The sequence below is a fragment of the Lingula anatina genome, chromosome 5 (assembly GCF_051362555.1).
Source record: "Lingula anatina isolate TDL-2025a chromosome 5, LinAna3.0, whole genome shotgun sequence".
Lineage (NCBI taxonomy): Eukaryota > Metazoa > Brachiopoda > Lingulata > Lingulida > Lingulidae > Lingula > Lingula anatina.
The window spans coordinates 5,289,294-5,315,095 of record NC_141771.1 but is presented as its reverse complement, the minus strand read 5'-3'; the positions used below and the strand labels follow the sequence as shown (position 1 = coordinate 5,315,095).

General features: G+C 36.3%; 1 protein-coding gene across 2 annotated transcripts; it reads right to left on the bottom strand.

Moving 5' to 3' along the window:
- Window positions 1-9,745: 9,745 nt before the first annotated feature.
- On the bottom strand, window positions 9,746-25,659 carry LOC106162732 (uncharacterized). 2 transcript variants are annotated; one of them, XM_087014158.1, is made up of 15 exons: window positions 25,376-25,659; window positions 20,925-21,162; window positions 20,192-20,485; window positions 19,556-19,802; window positions 19,023-19,167; window positions 18,193-18,387; window positions 17,798-17,961; window positions 16,971-17,121; window positions 16,707-16,805; window positions 15,932-16,130; window positions 13,939-14,167; window positions 12,806-13,316; window positions 11,851-11,976; window positions 11,272-11,615; window positions 9,746-11,084 (listed from the first exon to the last, which is right to left on the bottom strand). In XM_087014158.1, exons 1-15 carry the CDS (start codon window positions 25,421-25,423, stop codon window positions 11,063-11,065), a joined length of 3,012 nt encoding a protein of 1,003 aa, XP_086870284.1. In that variant the 5' UTR covers window positions 25,424-25,659; the 3' UTR covers window positions 9,746-11,062. The 2 variants fall into 2 exon arrangements, with proteins under 2 accessions (XP_086870284.1, XP_086870285.1); XM_087014159.1 differs by having other exon boundaries at window positions 13,939-14,134.
- Window positions 25,660-25,802: the final 143 nt, after the last annotated feature.

Below are 25,802 nucleotides of genomic sequence, written 5' to 3'. Positions count from 1 at the left end.
TTATTTATATAAATACCCAAAATGGCCACCATAAATCCCTTATCATTACCCTCATATGAAACAAAGTCACGTATCTCATCAAAAGTTGAAATATCTCCTTTGATGAAGTACATTTCATTGTTATTTTACAATATATGGGTATATGCGAATTTTATCACTTTATGCAGATAAATTTAAGATGGCATGTTTATTCACAATCAATTATTTACAAGTTTCTTCACATTCATATGTATGTTCTTGGACCATTGTATTTTATAGCATAACAACTATGTTGTCAAGGTACATGTCTATAATAACATCATTATCTATTTATTTGTTTATCAAAAGAAGCTCAAAGGTTTTGTACAATAATAATTCCGATTCCATGCAAATTTCACTTCATGAAATCAAAGGTAAACTCATATTTTTTTGAAACTTCAAACAACATTAATGTAACAGATACTATTTTCATTTATTACATTGGTGTTTTAGTTACCTCCACCAAGGAGGTTATGTTTTTACCCCTGCCTGTTTGTTTTTTGTTTGTTTGTCATCAACATGACTCAAAAAGTTATGGATGAATTTCGATGGAATTTTCAGGGTAGGTCAGAAATGGGTTAACTTAGAAGTGTTTAGTTTTTGGTGGTGATCTGGATCAATAATCAATCAATAATCGAATTGAAAAATTAAGATTAGGACCGATTTTGATGAAATTTTCTGGATAGTCAGAAGTGGGCCAAGGAACAGTTGATTAGTTTTTGATGGTGATCCAGATCAATAATCAATCAATAATCAAAAAATCTAAATCATTATAGAATGAAAATTTAGGGGTGAAACGGCATTGGGTGGAGGTCTGCGCTCTTGAAGTGCTTTTCTAGTTTCAATTTATTTTTGGAAATACAGATGGTGACCACAACTATGCATTTTGCTGTTAAGCAGTTTATTATGTCCTACATCATTAAGTCTAGTATGCAAAATTTTATTGCTGCTAATTTGCAGAATATTGCAGCAAATTTGCAACTGGCCTGATTTTTTGGCAAGGCCTGATATTTTGGCTCATGAAGTACAGAAATAATGAGCATTTTGCTGTGGAATGTACCATCATTCCTGACAAGCTCCCATCATCAGTTGGGAGGAGAAACATCTGCTTTGCAAGAAGCAAATATGCAGGGCCTTTTGTCATATGTAAAGACCCAAAAATCCATATAGCTGTACACAAATCATGCGCACCTCTTCCATAATACCATGTAACTGTAAGGTGGTGACATTCCCCTCCATGCTGGAAAAGATTACAAAATGCCAAGCATTTGCACTTCCCATGCTTATAAAGAGGGTTGATGAAACTACGCCCAGTAAGCTCATAAACTGTACTCAAATCACATCCATGTGGACCATAAGGGCTTCATGTAAGACAAAGATCAATGTGTGAATTGGAAGAAACCTTCCAATTTCTGCAACCGCCAGTGACATTTTTGTATAGCTAGTTTCTAAGGAATGTACCCATGAGTAATATTCTTAATGAAATACCCTAATACTAAATGCTCTAAGTCTCCAATCCACTGTAACACCATGTTTCCTCAGGAGGAATCTGAGATGCGTCGGATCCTTTAGTTTCCACTCTCCTTTGGGCAAAGAAAATCTGATCACCAAGCACAAAAAGATTTTTCACCCATGGGCTATGCACTGAAGGAACCATAACATAAGGTACTCAAGATGTATTATTTGGACACGTGGATCTTGTCCCTGTATCTACTATGCTGATTTGAGCTGGTGAAACCTGTGGAACATATTGTATCCTTCCAAGGCAGCAGGATGGTGGAGGATTCATAATGTTAAGAGATGGATACACACATGACCACAGATTGTCCTTGGTTGTTATTCCATGACCCTTTAATGGTGTTAGATACAGGGAAGAAGTATTGTTCAATTTAGTGTCCCTACGTATTCAGGTGCACATCTAATAGCAACTCATTTTTATGGACAAAAAAGGCATGACCCCACAGAGAACTACAAAACTGCTAACAATTTCATGGTTACTTTGGTATGGCCAGCAGCTTTTCCAAACCATATTCCAAAAGATATGACTGTCAGGACAGCATCCAGAGGTGTAGAAACATGTTATAGTTGGACAGAGCTTGTCAGGAATGATGGTACATTCCACAGCAAAAATGTCAAACACAGGAGATGTAATGAAAAGTTAACATAGGCCTTTTTTTTAAATTTGTGATCCAAAAAAATTCATACAAGAATTTCATCAGCTGTGTTAAGTTATAAGAATGATATGAATTTTTCTTCAGCCAACAGCTAATATTGAGATTGGTTTTACCTCCAATATTTCGATGTTTATCAGGACATCTTCTTCAGGGAATGAGGCTATCCAGGTGAATAGCCTCTACTCAGGACGTGTACTTGTCCCCCCCCCCCCCCCCCCCCAAAATTAAAAAATTTAAAAAATACAACATTAACTTGTACAATAAAGCAGGGTTCACCAACCAGAATGCAGTATTAAGTCCCAAAGACCCATTAGACAACAATGAAAAGTGTGGAGTTGTCTATGAAATGGAATGTGAGGGGTGAAGTGAGAAATATATAGGCGAAACGGGAAGATCAGTTTCAGATAGAATGGCCGAACACCAAAAATCGATTAATAATAGAGACAGCAAGTCAGCATTAAGCCAGCATGAGGAACAATCTGGACATAAAGTAGCATATGGTCCTATAATCGACAAAATCAAGGTGATTGACTGTGAGCCAAGGGAAAATTACAGAAAAATCCTAGAAGCCATCCACATCAAAAAGACAGGGGCCAGTCTCAACAAAAATGATGGTGCCATCCTCCCTGACCTCTACCTCCCTTTCCTACGACAATGGGGGGGGGGGGGGGGGGGGGGGGGGGCAAGTACATCTATCCCTGTGGGGAGTCTCACTAGATTTCTGTCAGCTTTGCCGGCTTAAACGTCTGTCCCTCATAATAAAAGCTGTAAGGGGGTAATAAACTATGGTACGCGCTCGGCTGACTGCAATTTAGCGTGAACCCCAGGGAGTTAGGTCGATCTATATCTAAATCTCTGGATCTATCTAAATCTCTGGGAATGCACCCTTAGAAACGTCAACAAATAAATCATTTAACTGGTCACTATGTGGACATGGGTTTTCTTTGTGCGACCTTATGTAAATCTGACATGAAGCAGGGAAGTTTTAGATTGCATTATCCACTAAGTTAGTCAAAATCGTAATGTCCTATTTCAAGCCCACACTTGAATTAAGCATCCTAAATTTTTAAAGTTTACGACATTCACTCCATATATAAAGAAAAGTTCATTATATGCCATCTAGAAATGACAAGTGTTGAATGTCATCTATAAAACCTTTATCACTGCCACCTGAAAAATATACTTCTTTAAATAACAGATTTCAACCATCAGTAAAGTACACATGGTACCATTGATTTGTAATGGTAAGGCAGTATATGGCAGCCTAATTGGATTTTCCTCTAATGAAAAAGGCTGATTCATATTCTTTACAAATATTAAAATGTAGGAGATATTTAAGAGAATTTATATTTCTTGAAATATTGCTTTTACCATGGTTGAAATAATTTCTTGATTATAGAACATGTGCCTCAGTTGCGAAAATGGTAAAATAAAGGCAGCCATCTTGGATAAAGAAGCCATTTTGAAAAAAGATATGGTCTCAGATTTACATTCAAAAATAAGCAATTGTCCTTTACCAATAAATTGCAAAGGAAACATGGAATTTACTTCATTAAAGAAGATATTTGATCTTGCAAATAAGGTGCATGCTGTGCGCACCTTTGGGCCAAAACGGTTGGCATGCATGGTGGCCATGTTGGATTTTTTTCTAACCATAAAGTTTCATACTGTACAGAGAGAGGAAATACAGGTCATACTGTACATAACTTATATTTGATGGTGTGTTGGTTCTATCAAGATTGAAAGTAATTCTAGATTAAATAAAACATGACCTAACTGCAAAATTTGGCAAATTATTGGCCGCCATCTTGAATAAAGCAGCCATCTTAGGTCAAGACACCATCTCAAACTTACCTTTAATATTTAAAGCAATTGTTATACCTGCGTATTGTAAAATAAAAATAAAATATACTTCATTTAACAAGGTATTTCAACTTTCAAAAAGATATACATTGTGCTTCTGACTCATTATGGTGAGGGGTGTGTGGCGGCCATATTGGATTTTTCTCTTAATCAAAAAGCCTACATAGTGCATGCAGACAACAGAAATGTGTGAAATATTATAAAAAAGCTATATGTGATGACAGTTTTTTTCTTTTATCACGTTTAAAAGAAATTCTAGATTGAAGAAAACATGACTTAATTGCAAAAAATAGTGAAATATTGTCCGCCATCTTGGATGATGCGGCCATTTTGAATCCAGTTGTCAAATTATTGCTACAGATCACCAGGAAGTGCATATTTCCACAATATATACACAATAAAAGTAATGTACACTTCAGCAAAAAAAAAATATTAATCACTTTTCATAATTGATGCTTATTCTGTGTATTCACCATGGCTGGCGGCCATCTTGGATTTTCTCTTATCCATCAAGCCATCATTCTGTAAACAGATACTTGAAATGCAAGAAATATTGTAGACAACCTATATTTGATAACAGTTTGCTTTAATAATGATCGAATATAATACAAAATGAAAGCAAACATTATTTAATTGCAAAAAAAGGTGAAAAATTGGCCGCCATCTTGGATAAAGCGGCCATTTTGAATCCAATTGACTAAATCTAGCTATTAATCACCAGAGAGTACATATTTTCACAATATATGGACAACACAAACATCTAAACCTAAAGAAACTGAAAATATCAACCATTTTTCATAATTGATGCTTGTTCTCTGTATTCACTATTGCTGGCGGCCATCTTGGATTTTTGGGCACTTTCGCAATTGAGCCCATTTGTCCAATAAGCAGATTCATAAACCCCAGGTATCAGGCTCTCCAACGATATGTTCGAAAATTTTATATCATTAAATTTTTTTTACTACCCTTTTTTGAAGGCTTTTGGAGTTTGGCTCCCCTACTATTAAGGTCACAAAGGTGTTTAAATGTGAGCAAAATGAGTGTATTCTGTGAGAACTCAACCTTGCCTCTTTTTGGCTGATTTGCCTGGTGGTTATAAAAACTTGCACTTAACTTTAAGCTAAGATATTAAAGTAAATGATAGCCTCCCGACAGTGATATGTTACACAGTCAAAGAACTCCATACAGTAAATCATGAAAAGTCAGTAATTGCGGGTATGACCTCCAGCAGCCGCTTGCAGCGACCTCGTCCTACATGGCATACCCTGTAACACGTTTTTTGGAGTTTGGATGGGAATATCATTCCACGCAGTGATATTTGCCTGTCGCAGTTCATCACTATTTATGGGCCGATGACCATAGCTATTAATTCTGTGAGTTACTTTTGCCCAACGATTTTCAATTGGGTTCATATCTGGAGAGTTTGCAGGCCAGGGCAGTTGCTGAACCCATTGGTTTCGAAGAAAAACAGTGATTCTGCGGCCTCGATGTGGATTGCGTAGTCGTCTTGGTACACAAAGTTGTTCCTGAAGATGGCTCTTACCAATCGAAGCATCATTTGCCGTAGAATTTCTCAGTAGGAATCCTGGCTGAAGTTGCTTCTTAGAAAAACCAACGTGATTCCAGCGTTTTGGCTGCAAACGCACGTGGTCCCCAGCCCATTGCAGACGTCGCTGTACATGACCTGCTGTTAACAGTGATTTCCGTACTGGTTTTCTTGCAAAATAACCGGTTTGCAGTAATCTCTTGTTCACGAGGGACCTTGAAACGGGCGTTTGAATGACATTCTGTCACTCTTTTCTGAGGACACTGGTTGTCTTTGTACGACCAGCACGGCGCACTCTAAGGAGAAGGCGATCCTGTCTTCTTGGTGTGATACGCGGACACCCTGGTCGAGGTATTGGGGTAGGTGACCCTATTGTAGCATTTCTTTGGAGGACTTTACTAACGGTTCCTGAAAAATGTTGAATTGTCTGGCAATGGCTGTCCGTTTCTGGCCATTTTCTCTGACAGCAAGAATCCCATAGTACGCTGTGTTGCTTAGCTGTCGAACCATATCTTCTCTAAGGTACCTGGCAAGTTTCAGAGCGATCCCTTTGTTGCTTCTCTAAGTACACTCCTAAGATTGACTAAACCCATGCGTTTTTATACAAGGGCAGAAATTGCCGAAATGACCACCCTCACATTTCTGACCACAGAACATGCAACTGCATGCATCAATTGTTTCGATAGTTGTGTGGTAATAAGGTAACACACCTGGCTACACATAGAGTGACACCTCAGCTTTGGATTTGAAGTAGTTAGAGAGAAATTAAATATTTTGTAGAAAATTTACTCGCCAAAAAATAATATTCCATATTAAGTGGTAACCATGTAGCTTTAAAATATTAATAATCTTCAAGATTTTGATTTTGATGCCAAGGCGTTCATAGCATCGTGCTCATAGCATCGTGGTGTGAAGTGTATTTATAGTATAGATGAAGTATAATGCGTTAGGTTGTGCGAAACGTAAATACAATGAAGCAGGTTTTACCATGACTGCAGCAAGGCGTCACAGATGCATCTTCTTGGTTGAATCACATTTAAAGTATGCTAAATAATTTCGAATCTTCTTCAGTGAAGCACTGGAGATGAACGTTTTACAGTGCTTTGCTACCTCTGAACTGCAGAGAAGCAGCACATGGTATACTTGTCAAGCTGAATTGCCTCTATTACACTTCAGAGAAACAGCTTTGATGCATATCGTCTGTAGTGCAGGTTTTAGATATATCGTGGCAAGCGTATTTTAATGGTATTTTAGTTATTATTATTTTTTAGCAATAAATGGGAACTTGAACGTGCTTATATGTAAAATTACCAACAGTTTCAGTTATATAGTGGAGCAGAACGATGTACAACCATTCACTCTTAAGTAAGATTTGGATTAATTTACCCCTTAGTGCTATGAAATAACAAATATGATTACTGCACATAATCCATTGTAGGTGTGTATGAAACTACGTGGTGGTATTAATACAAGGTACTAGATAGTGTCCCCAGCAGACCAGTGTACTATTATTATCTGGACTAGTATTTAAAGGTGTAGGGCAGCGTCGTCCCTTAGGAAAGCTCACGCGGGATTGAGCTAGTATCTGCATGCTGCTAGCAGCAGTGTGGTGTCGATGATATAGTCCAGGAATTTGGTGAAAAATTGTGCATTTTTTACCTACAAGCATGAAATTTGGCACACTTATGGACAATAAAATTCTAAGCAAATTTGGATATATGGGCATGTCTGAAAATTCCAAAATGGCCGTCAAATCCAAGATGGCCGCCAAAATGCCTTTTCAAATTAAAACTTCCAGTACATAGTCTTCTAATAACTTAAAATATCATATAAAGGTTAGAAAACACCATGGTATAAATCCTTCAGGTGTATAAAATCCAAAATGGCCACCAAAAGTAAAAAAGTAGACCATTTATTCAAGATATCCATTAGAATGGTGAATTAATCATGCACTTAAAACTACAAGCAAAAAGTTTGGCACATTTGTGGAAAATGAAATTCTGAGCAAGTTTGGATGTATGGGCCTGTCCAAAAATTTAAAAATGGCCACCAAATCCAAGATGGCCTCAAAAAATACAGCTTCTAATTAAATCTTCAAGTATATAGGGCTCAAATATCATATAAAGGTTGAAAAACACCACAGTATGAATTCAGCATCCATATCTGCTTCTTTAGGTGCATTAAATCCAAAATGGCCGCCAATAATAAAAAGCACTCTACTAATCCAAGATATCCAGCATAGTGGTGAATTCATCAAAAACTACAAGCATGGCATTTGGCACAGTTGTAAAAATGGATTCCAGGCACTTTTGGATATATGGGCATGTCTAAAAATTCCAATATATGGCCCCCAAATCCAATATGGCCGCCACACATACCCGTTCAAATTAAAACTTCAAGTATATAATCCTATAATAGCTTAAGATAACATTTTATGGTTAAACAAAACTATGGCATGCATGAAGTATCAATATTTGCTTCTTTAGGTGTATAGAAATCCAAAATGGCCTCCAAAAATTAGAAAACAGACCACTCACAGCAGCAGTATGGTGAATTCATCATGCATTTAAAACTACCAGCATGAAAATTGGCACAATTGTAGAGAACAGGACTCTAAGCAATTTTTTTTTATATAGGGACATGTCTGAAAATTCTAATATGGCCACTAAAACCCTTTGAAAGTAAAAATTCTACTTCATAATCTGACTTATATCAATCTTTAATCTTTTTTTCGTTTGAAAACAGAGCTCAGTTTAGATGAATTATCAAAAACCCCTCCTTTAGTTACATTAAGATCCAAATGACCATAAAAAGTGGAATAGGACTCCTTTTGGTCCAGTTGTGACACCACATGCAGCAATTATGTAAATGCCAAGGATATGAAAATGTCAAGGTATTTTCACAAATCAGTTTTCAAGTAGGTGTTGCACATTTTATGGGCGATTAACCTATTACTTTAGTAAATGGACAATATCTCAACAGAGGATAACAGCTAGTTACACCGAAATTTCTACTTATTTGGTTAAATAATATCTTTAGTTGTGTTTCCCTCAGCTTTCCCAGAATTTGCCTAAAGCTATAGCTTCTACATGTAATCCACTTTCCCCAACATGGCAAATTGTCACCAAAACGCGTTTTTCAAGGCTCTTAGCGAACACCAAACTGGTTTTAGCAGGTTAGAATACCAGGCCACCTCTGAGGAAGTCACTGTAAACAGCAAAACAGCGTAGTCTGTTTCTATAATGATTTGGGGACTATGACATTTTCCGGGTAGGACATTGAAACCGCGGTGTTTTCTTTATTGAGGTCAGATTTCACCTCTACCGCTAAATTGGCCAAAACAGAGTTTACATACATCTTGAAGAGGCCTACGACAAGACGTGTGCCGCTTCTGAAGTGACTAGGGTCATTGACAGCGTCCATATTTGGAGTGGATACCACATTGGTGCCAAAACACCAATGGAAGTCATTGATGGAAACCTGAACCAGACCAAATAAAGGAATAATCTGGGAACCAGTTGACCATCATCTGATGGGGGGCACCTAAGGAACAATTTTAGGTTGCCCGATCAGATTGCCGGTTCACACAGAGCACTTTTAATAGCAGATAACTTACAGAACCAAGGGAATGAACAGCTACATTAGTCATCAAAATCGCCATATTTGAACCACATAGACAATATGTGGGTAGGTCATTAGTCGCCGAAACTAACATAAGGGGCCTTTGTGGGGCGTGGAACACTTTTGAAGACGATAATTTGGAAAAACGGAGATTCAAAATATCGCGTTCTATAGTTGTATGACTTAAAATAGGCAATGTATTTTTGTTTGCTTCACGGGCGAATTCAATTAATGAACTGATGTCACAATGACATCGGATAGATTTTCAAAAGATATTAAAACACGATTTTAATCCGTATATTCATTTATCAGTCTGAAAAATAGGAAAAAAACTGATGAATTATGATTTGGAAAAAAATATTCCATATTAAATGTCAAATCTGTATATGGTTAAAATGAAATGCGTACGTAGTGCAGATTTTAGATATACCGTGACACGCGTATTTTAATGGCATCTTAATTATTTTTCTTTCTTTTTGTATTATTATTATTATTTATTTATTTATTTGCAATAAACGGGAGCTTAAACGTGTTTATACGTAAAATTACCAACATAAAACATAAATGTGTCCATTTATATAGCCCAAATGCATACATCAACTTAAACGCAACACAAACACTTCCATGTATTTGTGTGTGAAGTACGATTACTATCACAGCAGAACGCTGTACAATCATTTGGAAAACTTTGTCCCTAAGAGCTATTAAATTTTTAAGTATAATTACTGTACATAATCCATTGTGAGTATGTGTGAAACTACGCGATGGTATTAACACAAGGTACTGTGCAGTGTCCACCAGCAGTAAATACCCTGTTAGTGTTACCAGCACGGTATCAATTGTGCCAATATCGGATTAAATACACTACTGTCAGGTGCCACGTTTGTGACACTAGAACCACCTTGGTGACATCTTGTAGTGCCCTGTCTAAATGTTTAACGACAGACTTTAATTCTAAATTATGGCCCAAAATAAATATCGTGACTTGGTCATGAGCAAAATTTATTAAACGAATTCTTCGCATATTTACGCTGAAAATTCTATCCAATCACCTTATTTTGTAACGCTAGGTGTCAGTAAAATAATTAAAAAAGATTGAAGACAACATCTAATTATCACCAATTTATTTGAAACATTTCAAACATATCCCAAATCGGTATTTACTTATAACATAGATATCTTTTCCGTTTTGATATTGTGGTGACAACTCATTTATCTATCCTACTTTGATATTTCAGTTATACGATACAGACCTATACCACTTGATATTTAATTTATAGGATATAAACCTAGCCCACTTTAACATTTTAGTTATTTAATATAGACTTGTCCCATATTTCAGTTACAAGATATAAAACTCTCCCACTTTGATATTTCAGTTATATAATATAGACCTATCCCACTTAGATATTTCAGTTATATGATATAAACCTATCCCACTTTGAAATTTCAGTTATGTTATATAAAGCTATCCATTTTTGCTCACCAAAGACAATACTGATGTGAAATGTTGCCTTTTTATGTAGGTGATTAACAGAACAAAAAGTGTTTAACTCACCAACAGAATATTATTTTGAAAATTCAACTGCTCCATCCTAAAAATTATCAATTGAAATATTTGCTACAGTTTTTTTAATTCACAGCAATTGTCAGTTCAATACAATAGTATATAAAGGAGTATAATTGCAATGACGACAACTAATTTATCTAAGTCTTATCTTTGGGAAATCACCCTGGGTAAATAACAAAGCAGAGCGTCAAACACTGGCGATTTATCTTTGAAAAGATGTACAGGTAACTCCGACTACGGCTCCAGTTTGGTACATCCAACTGCTACTACTTAAGTCGTCTTGCAATTGGGGCTGAAAGATAAAGTTTATAAACACGTAACTTTTTCTCTTTTTTATCTGAGGGTATCAGACAGTATATATTAAAACATAAACAGGGATGCTTTAAGTCTGGTTATTCATACTAACCCACCGCATTCATAAATCTAGTTAAAATTACCCTACGGCTGAAAAAATATAAAAAAGTATCTACCACTCTCACCTTAGACCATCTATCTCGTCCCAAATACGACAGCTGTCTGCTATTTTCTGGTCCCGTACTTGATAAGGCGCAATATGGCTGACATCCTGTCCGTCACATAGGCGGTAGTCATCAGAAGGGTCGCCATTAAAATTCTGAGCCAGGCCACACAGTTTTCCTCTATATGTCCAGGGGATCTGCATCCTCAGTTGATGTTTACCATCCCTCCTTGGGTGACGGATTGTAAGCGTAAAGTTTATCGAGGCGTCCGTCTCCAGACGCAGCACCGGTTCATACTTGAGTACAGTCTTTGTTATATTTATATGACCGTTCCAGTAAGGCAGATTTATTTCTTCTCCATCAATCTGTAAAATAACGGTGGTGCTTTAAACACGCAATCTGAATGTGTTGCATCTCTTTGGCCTTAACAGTATTTATCTTACTTTCCATGTTTTTGTACCACTTAATCACATTGACATATATATATATATATATATATATATATATATATATATATATATATATATATATATATATATTTCTTTTTTTGCAACTCAGCTATGCAAAATGAACAAACGTATCTTAAAACTTAAAACCTACTGTGACTACCCCCTCGTGTGACAGGTAAAGTCGATGTCCGTATACAGTCAGCAGGACATCTTCCACATACGTCACCTCGCCTCTCAGGATGTTTCTTCCGCTCAGGGAGAAGTATTCGACGTCACCCTAGTAAAGATTGTACAGTGAGTGCACTTCAAAGGGAAAAGCCATCAAATTAGATTTAACCATATGTTTTGAGTTAAATTATTACTGGTTATCTTGGCATATTTATGCTCGCCTCCTTCGTCACCCGAGGTAAATATTGACATGTGACGTCACTGACTTTCCTGGCACCGCTCTGTCCATCGAAAAATATGCAATACTGAATCCTAAGTAAACGAATACAAAGTAACACTTAAATTAATTGTTAATATGCGTTATGGTGATTCTCCTGGATATAGGTTTCATATTTACAAGGGTGAGCGAAAACAATGACATTTGTAATATTCGTCCCGCTGTGATACATACATGCATAAAGCAAAACTGGATAATATCTGAATAATACCATTGACGGCACCCGTCTACTATCAACCATAAGCCGAAAATAAAACGTTTTAGACACATCAGGGTCAAAGTTAAAAGTAAAAAGAAAAAAAAACAACAATAAATATAAAAGTTCTGAGGTGGTGGTCTTTCCCTTTAAGCAAATACAACGTGTACAAGTACGCAATGTTATTTTTCTCCTTGAGGATGAACTGGAAACTATGTGATATTTAGAACGTCAAAAAAAAAAAAAAAAAAAAAAAACATGTTTCTCCAATATCAGCTCTTGTTTCGTTATCAACAGACAGCAAATCCTGCAAATAAATCACCGAACAGCAAAAAAAATGGGATGTCAATATTAAAAAAAAAGAATATTAAAATAAAATAATAATACAAAACACATAGAAGCAGCAACATAGTGAAACGGAAGGTGGCAAAGTACTAGAAGGAGGAGGAAGGGAGGAAGTCCTACCTTGTAAATGGGACACAGCCCTGTTAAAAGATAACGGCAAGTCCCGTTATAGGTAAGCCAAGCCCCGTCAAAAGTAATCAAGTGAGGGTCACCTTCGAGTATTGATGACGCCGTGCTTGGTGGTCCATCGACAGGTGTGGTAGTGTTTGTTTTATCAATGGGTGCGGAAGTGTTTGTTATATCAATGGGTGCGGAAGTGTTTGTTATATCACTGGGTGTGGAAGTATTTGTTATAGCAGTGGGTGTGGGAGTGGTTGTTATATTCATGGGTGTGGTAGTGTTTGTGATATCAGTGGGTGTGGTAGTGTTTGTTATATCACTGGGTGTGGTAGTGTTTATTATATCACTGGGTGTGGGAGTGGTTGCTATAGCAGTGGGTGTGGTACCGTTTGTTATAGCAGTAGGTGATAGGGGAGTTGTCTTATAAGGGGTGTCATCAAGTGTTGTGGTAGTTATGGCTGGTGTCGTCGTCCCAACACATGGCGGAAAGGGATTCCACTCCAGGCACTTACTGTAACAAAAGTTATGTATCGATGGTTTAAGTTAGATGGTTTGTAAGGCGAACTAATGGGACGAACGAGGTACCGGTACATGTGGTATATGCAGAAAATATACGAATGTTTTAATTTGAATTATACGTTCTGAAGAAAATATTCAAATGAAGTCATGTTTTTGTTGTGTCTGACAATGTATAAACCATTGGCTATTATCTTCTATATAAAACGGCACATTTAAAGTCAAGCAGCATTTAAATTGTAACCAATGATATTTTACGCTACTGAATAAAATAAAAACTAAAAAAAGCAGAAATAGGTGCTCTTTACCCAGGATGTAGGTTCTGCTTCTTAAGCAACAGAAAATACCAAAGCTATACTGTTTTTGCAAATATTAGTCACCAAAATGTTTTTAAGTATCTGAATCACAGCAACGATCGTCTTAGAATTTCCAACTATAAAAGATAAAACCATGCGTTGTCAACAGACGTTGGTGCTCACCTGCCATCAAAATGGTTTCCTTTCATTTTAAACAGTTTATACGTCTTTACAAATTTTGTAAGAGGTACTCGGATGTACACTTCCTTTACCCGGAATGTTAATATTTTCTACTCCAAATATCAAATGTCACGAACTTACCTCTTGTCAAATTGGTTTCCCTCAACGCTAAACAGGTTCCAATGTTTTTCTAAATTTGTCAATGGTACCCGGATGTACAGGTCTCCGTCGTAAGTCTCGGGAAGTCCCGCGTGAGCTGCCACTTTAATATTTTCCTTAGGGTAATTCTCGCAGTCACTAGGGCATGCAACGGCCTCTGCTCTGCCAATTAGTGGTGCTGATAGGACGAACTCAAGGATCGGATCTAAGTCTGATACAACGAAGAGATGGGTTCTTTTCTATATTATTTATTTTTCAAAACACACAAGTGTATGTGCCTCAGTCTGAATATCAATTAAAAATGTAACATATACAGACTTGACATTTAATATGGAATATTTCAGTTGCAAACGTATACTGCATCGTAGAATTTGAAATTTTGCATGCAAGCAGTCGATTTTGCAGTGCGTAAAATGAGTTAAGCAGTCTTTTACAAAATTGTTTATCTGTGCCAGAATGGCGAGAAAAAGACAGACATTGCCAAACAGATTATTGTGTCAAACGGAATGGTCTGCACATTTTTATAGAGACATGCCCAGTCTGATGTACCTACACAGAGGCCACGCCCAATGTATCGACATCTTACCACCGGGGCACAAGACTTACTGTTATTCTGGATATGCTACTGCAACTGAACAAAAACCACCCAGTCCGTTCAGATTGAGGGGTAAATTGCCACCAAAGGGCGTTTTTTAAGGCAAGGCCCTCGGGGAACACCAAACTGGTTTTAGCAGGTTAGAATACCAGACGACCTCCTAGGAACCCACTGTAAACGGCAAAACATCGTCGTATTTTTATTTATTGAATTGGGGAACATGACCGTTTCTGGGTAGAACACTGAAACCGCATGGCTTTCTTTATTGAGGTCAGATTTCACCTGTACCGCTTAACTAGTCAAAACAGAGTTTACAGACATCCAGAAGAGGCCTACGACGAAGAGTGTGCCGAGTCTAAAGTGACTAGGGTCATTGTCAGCGTCAGTATCTGGAATGGATACCACATTGGTGCCAAAACACCAAAAGCAGTCATCGATGAAAACCTGAACCAGATCAAATAAGGGAACAATCTGTGAACCACTTGACTATCATTTGATAGGGAGCACATTAGGAACAATTTAAGGTTGCAGTGTGAGAGTACCGGTTCACAAAGAGCACTTTTAATAGCAGATAACTTACAGAACCAAGGGGATGAGAAGCTACCTTGGTAATCAAAATCGCCATATTTGAACCACATAGACAATATGTGGGTAGGCCATTACCAGCCGAATCAACGATCTACATGTCCTACAACACAATTGGATCAAATTGGACAAGTTTTGACCAATGCCTGGAATTTTATTCCAGATTGAACTCTAAAAACCTATCCCAAAGAATACCTTGTCGTTTGAGAGCCCTGGTAGTAGCCAGAAAATCTCAGGCGTAACAGCAACCGTTGCTATGACTAAACACTGTCATGAGGGTCCTTTCTGGGGCGTGTAACTCTTTTACAGACGATAATTTGGAAAATATGGAGATCCAAAATATCACTTTTAATGGTTGTTGTATGACATAGAATGGGCAATGTATTTTTGTTTGCTTCACTGGCGAATTCAATTAATGAACTGATGTCACAATGGCATCAAAGAGATAATTAAAAATGATTAAAACACGGTTTTAATCATTATTTTCATTTACCAGTCAACAAAACAGGAAAAAACTGATAAAAATGATTTGGAAATAATATATCATATTAAATGTCAAGTCTATATAAAATATAAATATTAAATGTGCAAAGGTGGCAGTCAGCATATTTTAACCAAAACTAATGTAGCATTGCACATTGTAAACTATATGATAATTTAATATGTTAATAAATTTTTAACATCTTAGCAAACATATTTTATTTTTATTTATTTTGCAAAATAAAAAATACAGTCACAAATTCAATTAATTGACTCACAAATACTTAAAACAAAAATCCCAAAAACATAACTTACTTATTGATGCTCCTTCCCCAAACAGATCTTTCAACCACCATCTGATCCACCAAGATGCGGCTCGTATGATGCGCTCAATTTTAGCCATGTTTGGAACATGTACTTTCAACGCTGGGGTTATCGTAAGTTGTGCTCGGACAAAGGTCTCGTCATTTTCCAGCCCACCATTGAAGTTTTTGGTCATCGGGGTCAACGAAAACTTGGGAAGGTAACACAAGAATGGTAAGAACAATACAAAAATCATCCTTGTGTGGTACGTTTCAGAGGTTACATACACCCTAATTAATCAAATTTATCAATGTTTTACAGGACATAAACTGAATGTATGGCATGAAATTCTTGCGATATTATGGTTCTGCAAAAACTGACGTAATGAATTATTTCAAAGCATGTGCATTTTTTGTTTTCGTTCTATACCTGCTATACATGTGCATGACTTAATGAAACAAGTCCCTTACTCGACATGAAGTAACATAAATATGTAAAAAACAACAAAACCCATATGTCACTCAAATAAGTGAACAGAATCTTGGTGATGGGAATATTTATTTTATACCTTGTTAAAGGGTCTTTGGTTTGACTTACCTTGAGTCATGTCAGCTGTGGCATACGTACTTGTATGACAAACATAAATATATTAATTTCAAAATGCTTTACAGCTGTCAAGTGCTAATTTGTTTACAATAAAAGTACATGGGATTACATGAAGGTGGGACAACCCATTGAACAATAGTGCCTATGCAGTGTACATTAACACTGTTAAACCATAACTTACTGTTGGACCAGAGAAAGACATGCCACTAGAGTCATCCCACTGGGCAGAGGCGCTGAGACTGCCTGTGCGTTCCAATGTAAGTGACACAAATCCTTTGGCCTGAAAACGAGTTTTGAACCAAAAACATTATACTCTCCAAGTCCTGCGGTAAGGCATTAACAACCAAAAGTGTTAAACGGTAAAGTGGGGGTTAAACAAGAAAAAAAATAACTGATATACTAACATACGGATAGATATATATGATCTCATCCTCAAACAACTTACCTGAGCAGTGAACGTGTATCCCACAGTCAAATCGGCAACAACGGCAGCAGGAATGCATATACCCCAAAATATAGGTATACAGAATGGTACGATGACTTTGTTGTCGATTGGATGGTTATACTTCGGGTTGTCAGGGCCCGATAATGTATAACTGAAATAGCAAGACAAGCTTGTTTATAGAACTAACTTCTTATTTATTCTTTTTAAGAGTTATTATCGTAAAAATGTTAATAATAAGGGGTATAAGTGTACATTTCTCTTGTTCAGATGAGCCATGATTACCCGCTAATCATGGTCTGAATGCATTTTTTGCCAATTGACTGAAACGATGGTTAAAATTTCTTCTTCGGTTAAAAATCCGATGAAATAACAATCGTGTATTAGCATAAGCTCAGTGGGTCTCCACACCACCAAGACAACCGTCATACTCCTCGGTACACGGAATAAAAGTATCTAATTTTTTGAAATTGGTGCCAATATTGTGAAGAAGGTAAGAATATGACGTGTGTTGTGATAATGTCTTAATTATATGATTCACAACAAAAGGTGCGCTACGGCCAGTAGGTATCAAACCACTCTTCACAGAAAAAAATACCTTTACCGTCTACCGTTCAACCCTAAGCAGCTCCCACTTACGTCATGCGGAAAGCTCAATTGCAAATAGTTTCACTTTAAGTAAAAATTACTGGATAAAACGCAGCTCAGTTATATGATGATTGCCTTTCATCACACGGTTCTTGTAGAGATGATCCAGCGCTATGACAGTGAACACCCGTGTACATATCGCCAGCTGTTATCCTTCAATGCCAAATTTGATAGTCTCTTACCTGCATGCAATGTCAAGTCTCAACGTTAAAGTTAACGTCAAAGAGGCAGAGACTGCAGCACGGACCCTTTTAATAAAAGGAGCAGACCACTTCGTAGTCAGACTGGTAGTCAATGATGCCTTAAACGTCGCTGCGGCAGTCGCAGTAAACTTCCCGCAGGGAAACTGAAACGTTTGTAAAAATCATTGGCTATAAACGATGTGGATTTTTTTCAAAATTTACATGAAGCTACTTTTACAAATTGTGTTCAAGAAAAATAATTGGACAAATAATAATGCTGACTTTGTAATTCAACCTCTATAACTGTGAAAAACAAAATGTACGCCCTTTCCAACAATATTTAACTACATCCTGTACAGTTTTAGCACATGCATATTTTCTCCGTGGCTTTTCACCTTGATTTGTCCCAGAGTAGCTGAAAAGACTTTGGTGAAATCAGCGGGTGTAAAGGTGTAGGTCCCTCTTTTTACTCGGTTACCCTTTGCTGTTGGAAGGTTGGAGCTGGCTAATATTGTTTCATTGTTGCCAATTTCCAAAATGGGCGTCACTTCACAAACAGTATAGATACCCGATACGTTGCATCTGATTGCCTGTAAAACGTTTCCGTATCTAGGAATAATGTACTTAGAAATAGAACGTAGAAACAATTTATGGAAATGCTTAAAATACAAGAAAACATGTATGCACATATTTGGTAAAAAAATATTGTTTTCCAAAATTTTAAATGGATAAAACAATATCCATATTTCACAATAAATGCATTGTAAATAACTCAAAGAAATACAATAGATTACATTTTGCCCCCAAAACGGCGGTTATCACAATCATTTTGGAATTTGTGCTTGCTATGACATCACGTGACCTCCATGGCTACACTCTGTAATAATCTCTTAAGAGATTATTACAAAGTGTACCCCTTAAGAGATTATTACAAAAATCTTTAAGCAAAAACTAAATCATCTGTATAATATGTCTGTATATATTTGATGTTTCCCCAGCGGGCAAATTATGTTGTTTTAATGTTGAAACAACGTTGAACCATAACGTTGAGAAGACATTGGATTAACATTGGATTTGAAAGTTATGTCATCCTCAGATAACAACGTTGTATCAACGTCAGAAAACAATGTTATATCAACCCCATTGTTTTCAACGTTGATCCAACGCGACTATGCCTGCTGGGTTCCCTTCTATTTAACGTATTAATACGATACATATAATATACCTTTGCAGCATATGCGCCAGATGGCCTTCCGGCAATGATATCACCGTTATTGACGGCAGCTGATTGATTATTTATGTGAAGTCCTGGCATCCCGTCACCGCCTTGACAAAACATTGCAGATTCCGGCATGTCGATATCGGTGACACTAGAACAAAACCATTTATTTCCTTTGCGTGAGAATTTAAGGAAGCCAAACATTTTTTTGCTGTGGTGTTTATATTCATCAGGAAAAGCTTCGACCAACCCTATACAATACTTGGAAACAGAATGTAAAGTTGTGCTTTGCTCTTCACATATTTTGGTAGATTTTGTCAAACTAATTTAGCACTTTGGAACTAAGCGCCTTATGCTGTAAGTAAGCAGTTTCATTACCTATGGCTTTTCAATATACGAATAAAGTTTCAATTGCCATTAGCTATAGAAAAATTAACTGAGATTTACCAGGGATGAAAAAAACTTCATCTGCATGGAAATGAGGACTTTGAAAGGTATTACAACATTATTTCACAGTCCGTAACAAAACAAAACCTCACGTGAGTTCTATTGCATTTTCCTCCAGGTCTCCACAAAACAGTAGATCGGAATGCACAAAGAAGTTCCCACCTATTTGGTCGATGTTGGTCACAGTTTCCAGAAATCCCCTGCTTTCAGAGCCCACCAAGATGTCACCCTCACTAGCACCTTGACTCTGGTCACTTGGTATCACAAGATAGTACGTCACGTGCTCATTGCCCTCACTGTCCCTGTACCTGTGGCCAGCGCACTTCCACACGTTCTGTCCTAGAATTAATAAGCTAGCTCTGTTTTTAATTGAAAGTTATGTCACAATGTTTACAATCCCCAAATAAATGGAAGGACCCGAGAAAGCCATATTTTAAACGTCTTTGGTTAAACAACTGTCTTTATGTTATCATTTTCAGTAATTATGAATAAAATCGAAGTTCATGGTTAACTTGAAGGCAATGAACCTTAATCTTTTCATAAGCCTAAAATATGACGTTTTCAAACAAGGCTTGACACAGGTATGTATACACACCCAGGATATAAGTAAACAGTGCTTTCATTAAGAATTTAGGATTTATAAACAAAATCCCTCTGCCGCTATCTTAATAACCTTTACATGTAGTTTTCAGTAAACTCTAAAATGCAAATTGCACGAGGCAAATTACCCGTAAAAACCAGCACTTTTTCTCCTTCCGGTACAAAGTTGTGAGCTCCAACACCTGGAACAGTTCCGCTCAGTTCAGGGGATTCTGACACGTTGACAGCTGATCCACTGAGAGTGAAGTTATCATTTGAAAATGTATAGTTGATCAGAGATTCCACAAGGTTAGGATCTGGTATAAATTCTTCTGCCTCGGGTCTCGTTACTCTCTCTATAGTTTGTGTTTCTTGGGATTCGTTCATGTATTCAAAGATGTCCTCCAGTTCCGCAACAGAGGCTAACATAAAAAGGTAGTTGCCTGAAAACAAATAACCTAAAACCTTAGAAAAACACTCAGAGAGACTGCCTCCAAGGAAATTTAAATCTCATTTTTATAAGTACTATGTACTAATCTATCAGCTAAATCCCTTATAACAGTATCAAAACTGTATCATTTATAACAGTATACAATTTGATTTATTTACTTCAATTTTTTTTACTTATCCATAAACGGATACTTAACCTTTTAATTAATAACTACTTTAAGCAAGCAAATACCAGAGCCTATTGAACAATGTTACTTACAAACTTTATTTGATAACTAATAATATTTAATTATATAGTCATGGATGGCCACTTTTGGTCACTTTTAAGCTAGGCTATATAATGACCTATCCTGAAATTTTCGTCAAAATTCAAAACTTTTCCAGTTAGGGAAATGTCAAACAAACAAACAGACATGCAAATGTGTAACTTACCAATTTCATGTATGGTGTTAATGTTATGCATCAACCCCCCAGCCTGTCTGCTACTTATGGTGTTGTTCACTTCAACTTGGCCCATGCCGTACGGGTATACAAGCAGCCACGTGCTACTGTCATAGATGTCGCTTGTGTCGCACGAGTACAGGGTCACGATCGCAGGGTCTATTACCTTGACCCCTGGCTTTAAAACCCCACCTTGCGCTGAGATGCTGATCAGTAGGGCGTGAAATACCTAAAGTATATCACCAGTTATCACGTATATTTATGGTGCACGGGTAAATATCGACTTGCGATGAGCCATATCCTATATACCGGTGCTATATATATATATATATATATATATATATATATATATATATATATATATATATATATATATATATATATATGACAATAATAAAACGAACTAGCCAATATAACATCACTGATTAGCCTTAATTTGTCTGAACTGCATTATGTTGCTAAATATTTGCATGTTTATGATACATGAGTTCACGAAAATGACCCCAAATTTTCATAACTTAAAGTATCTCTATTTATATTCCATGTTTTCCGAAGTCGTTTTTTTTTTTAAACCACAAGCGGTGCTCAAAATACTCGGTTAGTTCCTCATGAACTCTTTATCCCTGGGTGCCACAGGGCTATTCAGATTCAACATATTTTTCAGCATCGGATTCAGCCGCCTTAACAACCCTCAGGTTTATGTCTCTTTATAATTAATGGAGTCCGTGCAAAGTACCAGCTTTCACCATTGTACATCCCCTAAATTAGCATATTTTATGTAAATTACTCTTGAAAGTGCAATCCGTTGGAAAAATACGTTATTCCAAAGTCTAGATCTCTTTTGGATTTCCTTCGTGCGCGTAATTCACTTACAGTCGGCTGTTTCACAATCAGGGTGAACAATTAAATGTGGTTAATGTTACAAGTGTCTGATAAATTAACAATTTATGATTGGAGATTGCTGATAGTTATCAAAGACACTGTTCATAGGAGCAAAATAAAAACGAATTATAATAATCGCATTACAATTTACAAAAATATAGCCAATTATGTGTTCAAAAAGTACCTATTTTTAGCTGTTACGGTGGGTCATTTGCAATTAAGGTCATAAAGATGATGCGCTAGCTCTTCATGTCAATGATTTATGGTGAATATGATATTGGTATATAATTCCCACAACATCTGTCTTCTCTTCTAGCAGGGGATCCAAAGATATGTTCTGAGAAAAAAAAAATATTTTAACCATTTTGCAGAAACGGGCTTTGATACACATTTCACTTATTTTTGTTAATGCAATGAAAAACATATTTGATAAAGCCAAATATTACTTTGAAATCTCCTACGTGATAATAAGATGAATTTTCCATGTTATGACTTAAACATTATAAAGGAGTTGTGCATATTTAACCATTATTATTAATGCTGTGGTATTTATAATCATGAGCCCCTTGGTGTCTCCTACTTTTTGTAGTGTCCGTACCCCCCCCCCCCCCATCTGTTTTATTTAGGAATCACAGCATATCCTGTCTGATTTTATTATTCTATAATGTCTACACTGACATTTAATTTGCAGGAAGTAATAGCACATAACCCCTTATTATGAAAAGATATGCAAGAATTTGGTGCCAAATGTAGTGTCCGTACCTCCATTGTAGTGTCCGTACCCCCAAGTTATACATTAACCATTGGATAACTGGCTACTTATCAATGATGATAAAACATCAAAATATGGTACAAAATATTGTTTTAGACTATATAAAATGCATTCATGTCTTGTGATGTTTAGAAAAAACATTGTATATAAATATATATTCGATAAAGTGATACTGATTAATTAGAGTCAGGCAAGAGATTTTGCAAAGAAATAATATCAGTAAAGATGCTACTCCTTGTATTCAAAATGAACAATATTGGTTTGAATATATTGCCAAATATAGCTTATTGCAAAATAATAAACTGTATATGGATTAATATTCTATGGATTAATGTATATGATATATTTTGAGGCGGTACGAACACTTCAATACATGCATAATTAACAGTACATTTATAATACTATCAGTGAATGAAGTATCAAATATGGATGACAATAAACAAGCCAAATAGGAAAAGAAAAAGGGATCCTGAAAATTTTACTTTCAGCAAAAAATAATTTGAAAAAAAGTCAAAGAGCTAATATCCGTAAAGATAATCTTGCTGAAGCACGTAAGGAAGACGTTATACGTTGAGTGAACGTAACATAGAAGAGAAGCAAAAAAATGAAGAATCATCCTAGGCTGGCCCAGCAAGAAAGACTAAAGTAAAGGGAAGAAATTAGGGCATTCTGACAGAGAGTTAAGGAGAAGCAGAAACCCAACAACCCTGAAAACAGTAGAACAAGAGGTGCAAATTAACAAGAGATGAAAAAGAAGAAAAGACTCCAAAAACAGGAATCAAGACTAAAACAAACAAACAAAAAAAAAAATGAATAAATAAAAAATGTCAAGCAACAGAAAGAAAAGTTAAAATTAAAGTCTGGTGAATTAAAGTCAAACTGAATGACACACAACCAAGCTCCAGCATCCACTGAAAAACGTGCTGTGGTGTTTCTCTAAAAAACTCTTTGATTAATACATGTACTTGTATCCTTTTGGTTAAAGTACTGCTGTTATATCTTTAGTTTGATATTTTTTTTAGAATTTTGGCAAAAATAACTGGTAAACAATATGACATTTCAGTTACAAAAGCATCAGTTACTTGAATGTGTAGTTTTCGTACTCCCAGATAATAGTCTAAGGGGCGTTCTGTTAATTTGAGCGTAGCACAATATTGTGCTCTAAAAATTGTAGATATCATGCATAGATGTTATTCTTTTTATCTGTTACAAAATTAAACAAACGCATAAGAGTTCATTTTTCTCTTAATGTGACCCCTATTTTGTATCCCTGATTGTGAAACAGCCGAGTACATACCAGAATATATTGTTGCGTTGATTGCTTTGTCTATTTTCCATATCGGACATACAATACAGGGTTTTCCCAATTATCCCTGTATACAATTCAACCACATGTCTACTCGTTTTAATGTACGTAATGCCTCAGGAGAACATGCGTGTTTCCAGAATTAGCGCCTATCTCTTATTTTTATTTCAAAACGATCAACGCTACATGCATATGTTTAAAAGTTCATCTTAACTTAAACGTATTTTTTAATATTTTCATAGTACCAGATATTTTGTTTAAATTTAAAGCTGATTTAGAATTTCATTCTTATTCTTATCCTCATTTGTTGGATTTTAATACTGATAATTTATATATTGTACAATCCAACCATTTTAGTTGCAAATAAACATTAATTTATTATTATTATTATTATTATTATTATTATTATTATTATTATATTGGACCATCTTTTTAAAACAAGTTACATTGTAAGCAATTCTGATATAATATTCGTATTTTTCAAAAATTTTTATTTTGCATTCAGAGTTTTATTTCTTATGACCATTGGTTATACAGTGGCACTAGTTTACAACAAGCTCTAGTTTAGTTTCCCGAGTTAGTGCCTAACGACAGTTTTACGCGATGAAAAAAATGTTCCATAACAATTGCACTTATCCCTAGAATGATTTAAACGTCATTGTATGTAATTTATTGAAAGTTATGCAGTAAATATGTTTACTGGCAGAGTTCAACTTGATTTAATTATCCGTGTTTCATAAGGGTCTTGAAGTAAAGTCCTTTTTTGTTTAAATTCCCCACTGAACGCCCCGAAACCTAACTCTGAACTTTTGTGATACATATATCACAATTTCAGTAATGTGCTTTTTTTATTATCAAACATTGTCTTAAAACATTTAACAAAGGACCCATCACATCCTTACTTTTGCGACAAGCGCCGCACGATTTACTCGTATACGATGTCCGTACAATTTTTGACACCGTAAGTATCTGCGAGCTTCGGCCATTAGCTTTACATTACGTGCCACTTCTACGACATGACCCCATGGCCACGTAGGGGAAAATTGGTGGTCGGTTCAATAGTGATCGCGCGGAGATCCCTGTGTATAACTAAATATAGTTGCCACACGATCGATACATTGACGGTGAAGCCCCCTAAGCACCATTGGGGTCAGAGTAAAAAAAATCAAAACTTCAAAGTTATACGAATGAACTACTCTAAAATTGTAATATCTTCACTATTCTTGTGCCTCTTGAAACCACCACAGGTGAAAGGGATAGAGACCAACAACAGGTTCAACCATTTACCGCAAGTCCTCCGAACAATGCCTTTGCGGGTACTGCGATGCCGTCTACAACAATGCTACGGCCTACGGAATAATTTCTTTTTCATTTTTCAAAAAATTAGCTTGACAAATCTTAAAATTCTACGAAAGCATTGAATCCAATCGCTTCTCTAAAGTAATCTAGGCTTAAGTGTATTTTAATTTCTATTTGACTTACCCATAGATAGGAAAGCATCTTTCGGTGTTTGCAAGTGATGGCGATCATCTAAATTATTTAACAAGTTGATACCGGGCTCCTTCTTGTAGCGTTAATTCTGCAAAACTAAGTTGCACAAATACTACGTTCAAGTATCTACGTGTCTTTATAATGCATATTAGTGTCTGTCAAGAGAAGTCAACAACAAGGTGCCGATTGTGTACCCTTGAGGGTGACAAAAACTCGAGGCTATTTCCCCATAGATTGTTATGCGACTGCCACCTATCCGCTCTTTACTTGATGCCCTGCACGCTTTGCTGCACTTGTTTAATTATGTAGGCTGCTTTGAAACAAATTTATTACTAGAAATTTGTAGGAGGTGCAGTTTCGCTGTCCTGGAGAAAACTTTTCGCATGTGGAATTTAATGTGTTTCGTTTTAAAACCGGC

Coding starts and splice junctions, on each gene's coding strand:
- LOC106162732 (XM_087014158.1), bottom strand. CDS start 25,423: ATGATCGCCATCACTTGCAAACACCGAAAGATGCTTTCCTATCTATGG. Junction 21,163..25,375: donor AGATGCTTTCCTATCTATGG/GTAAGTCAAATA, acceptor GATATACTTTAG/GTATTTCACGCCCTACTGAT. Junction 11,977..12,805: donor GGCTGTGTCCCATTTACAAG/GTAGGACTTCCT, acceptor AATCTTTACTAG/GGTGACGTCGAATACTTCTC.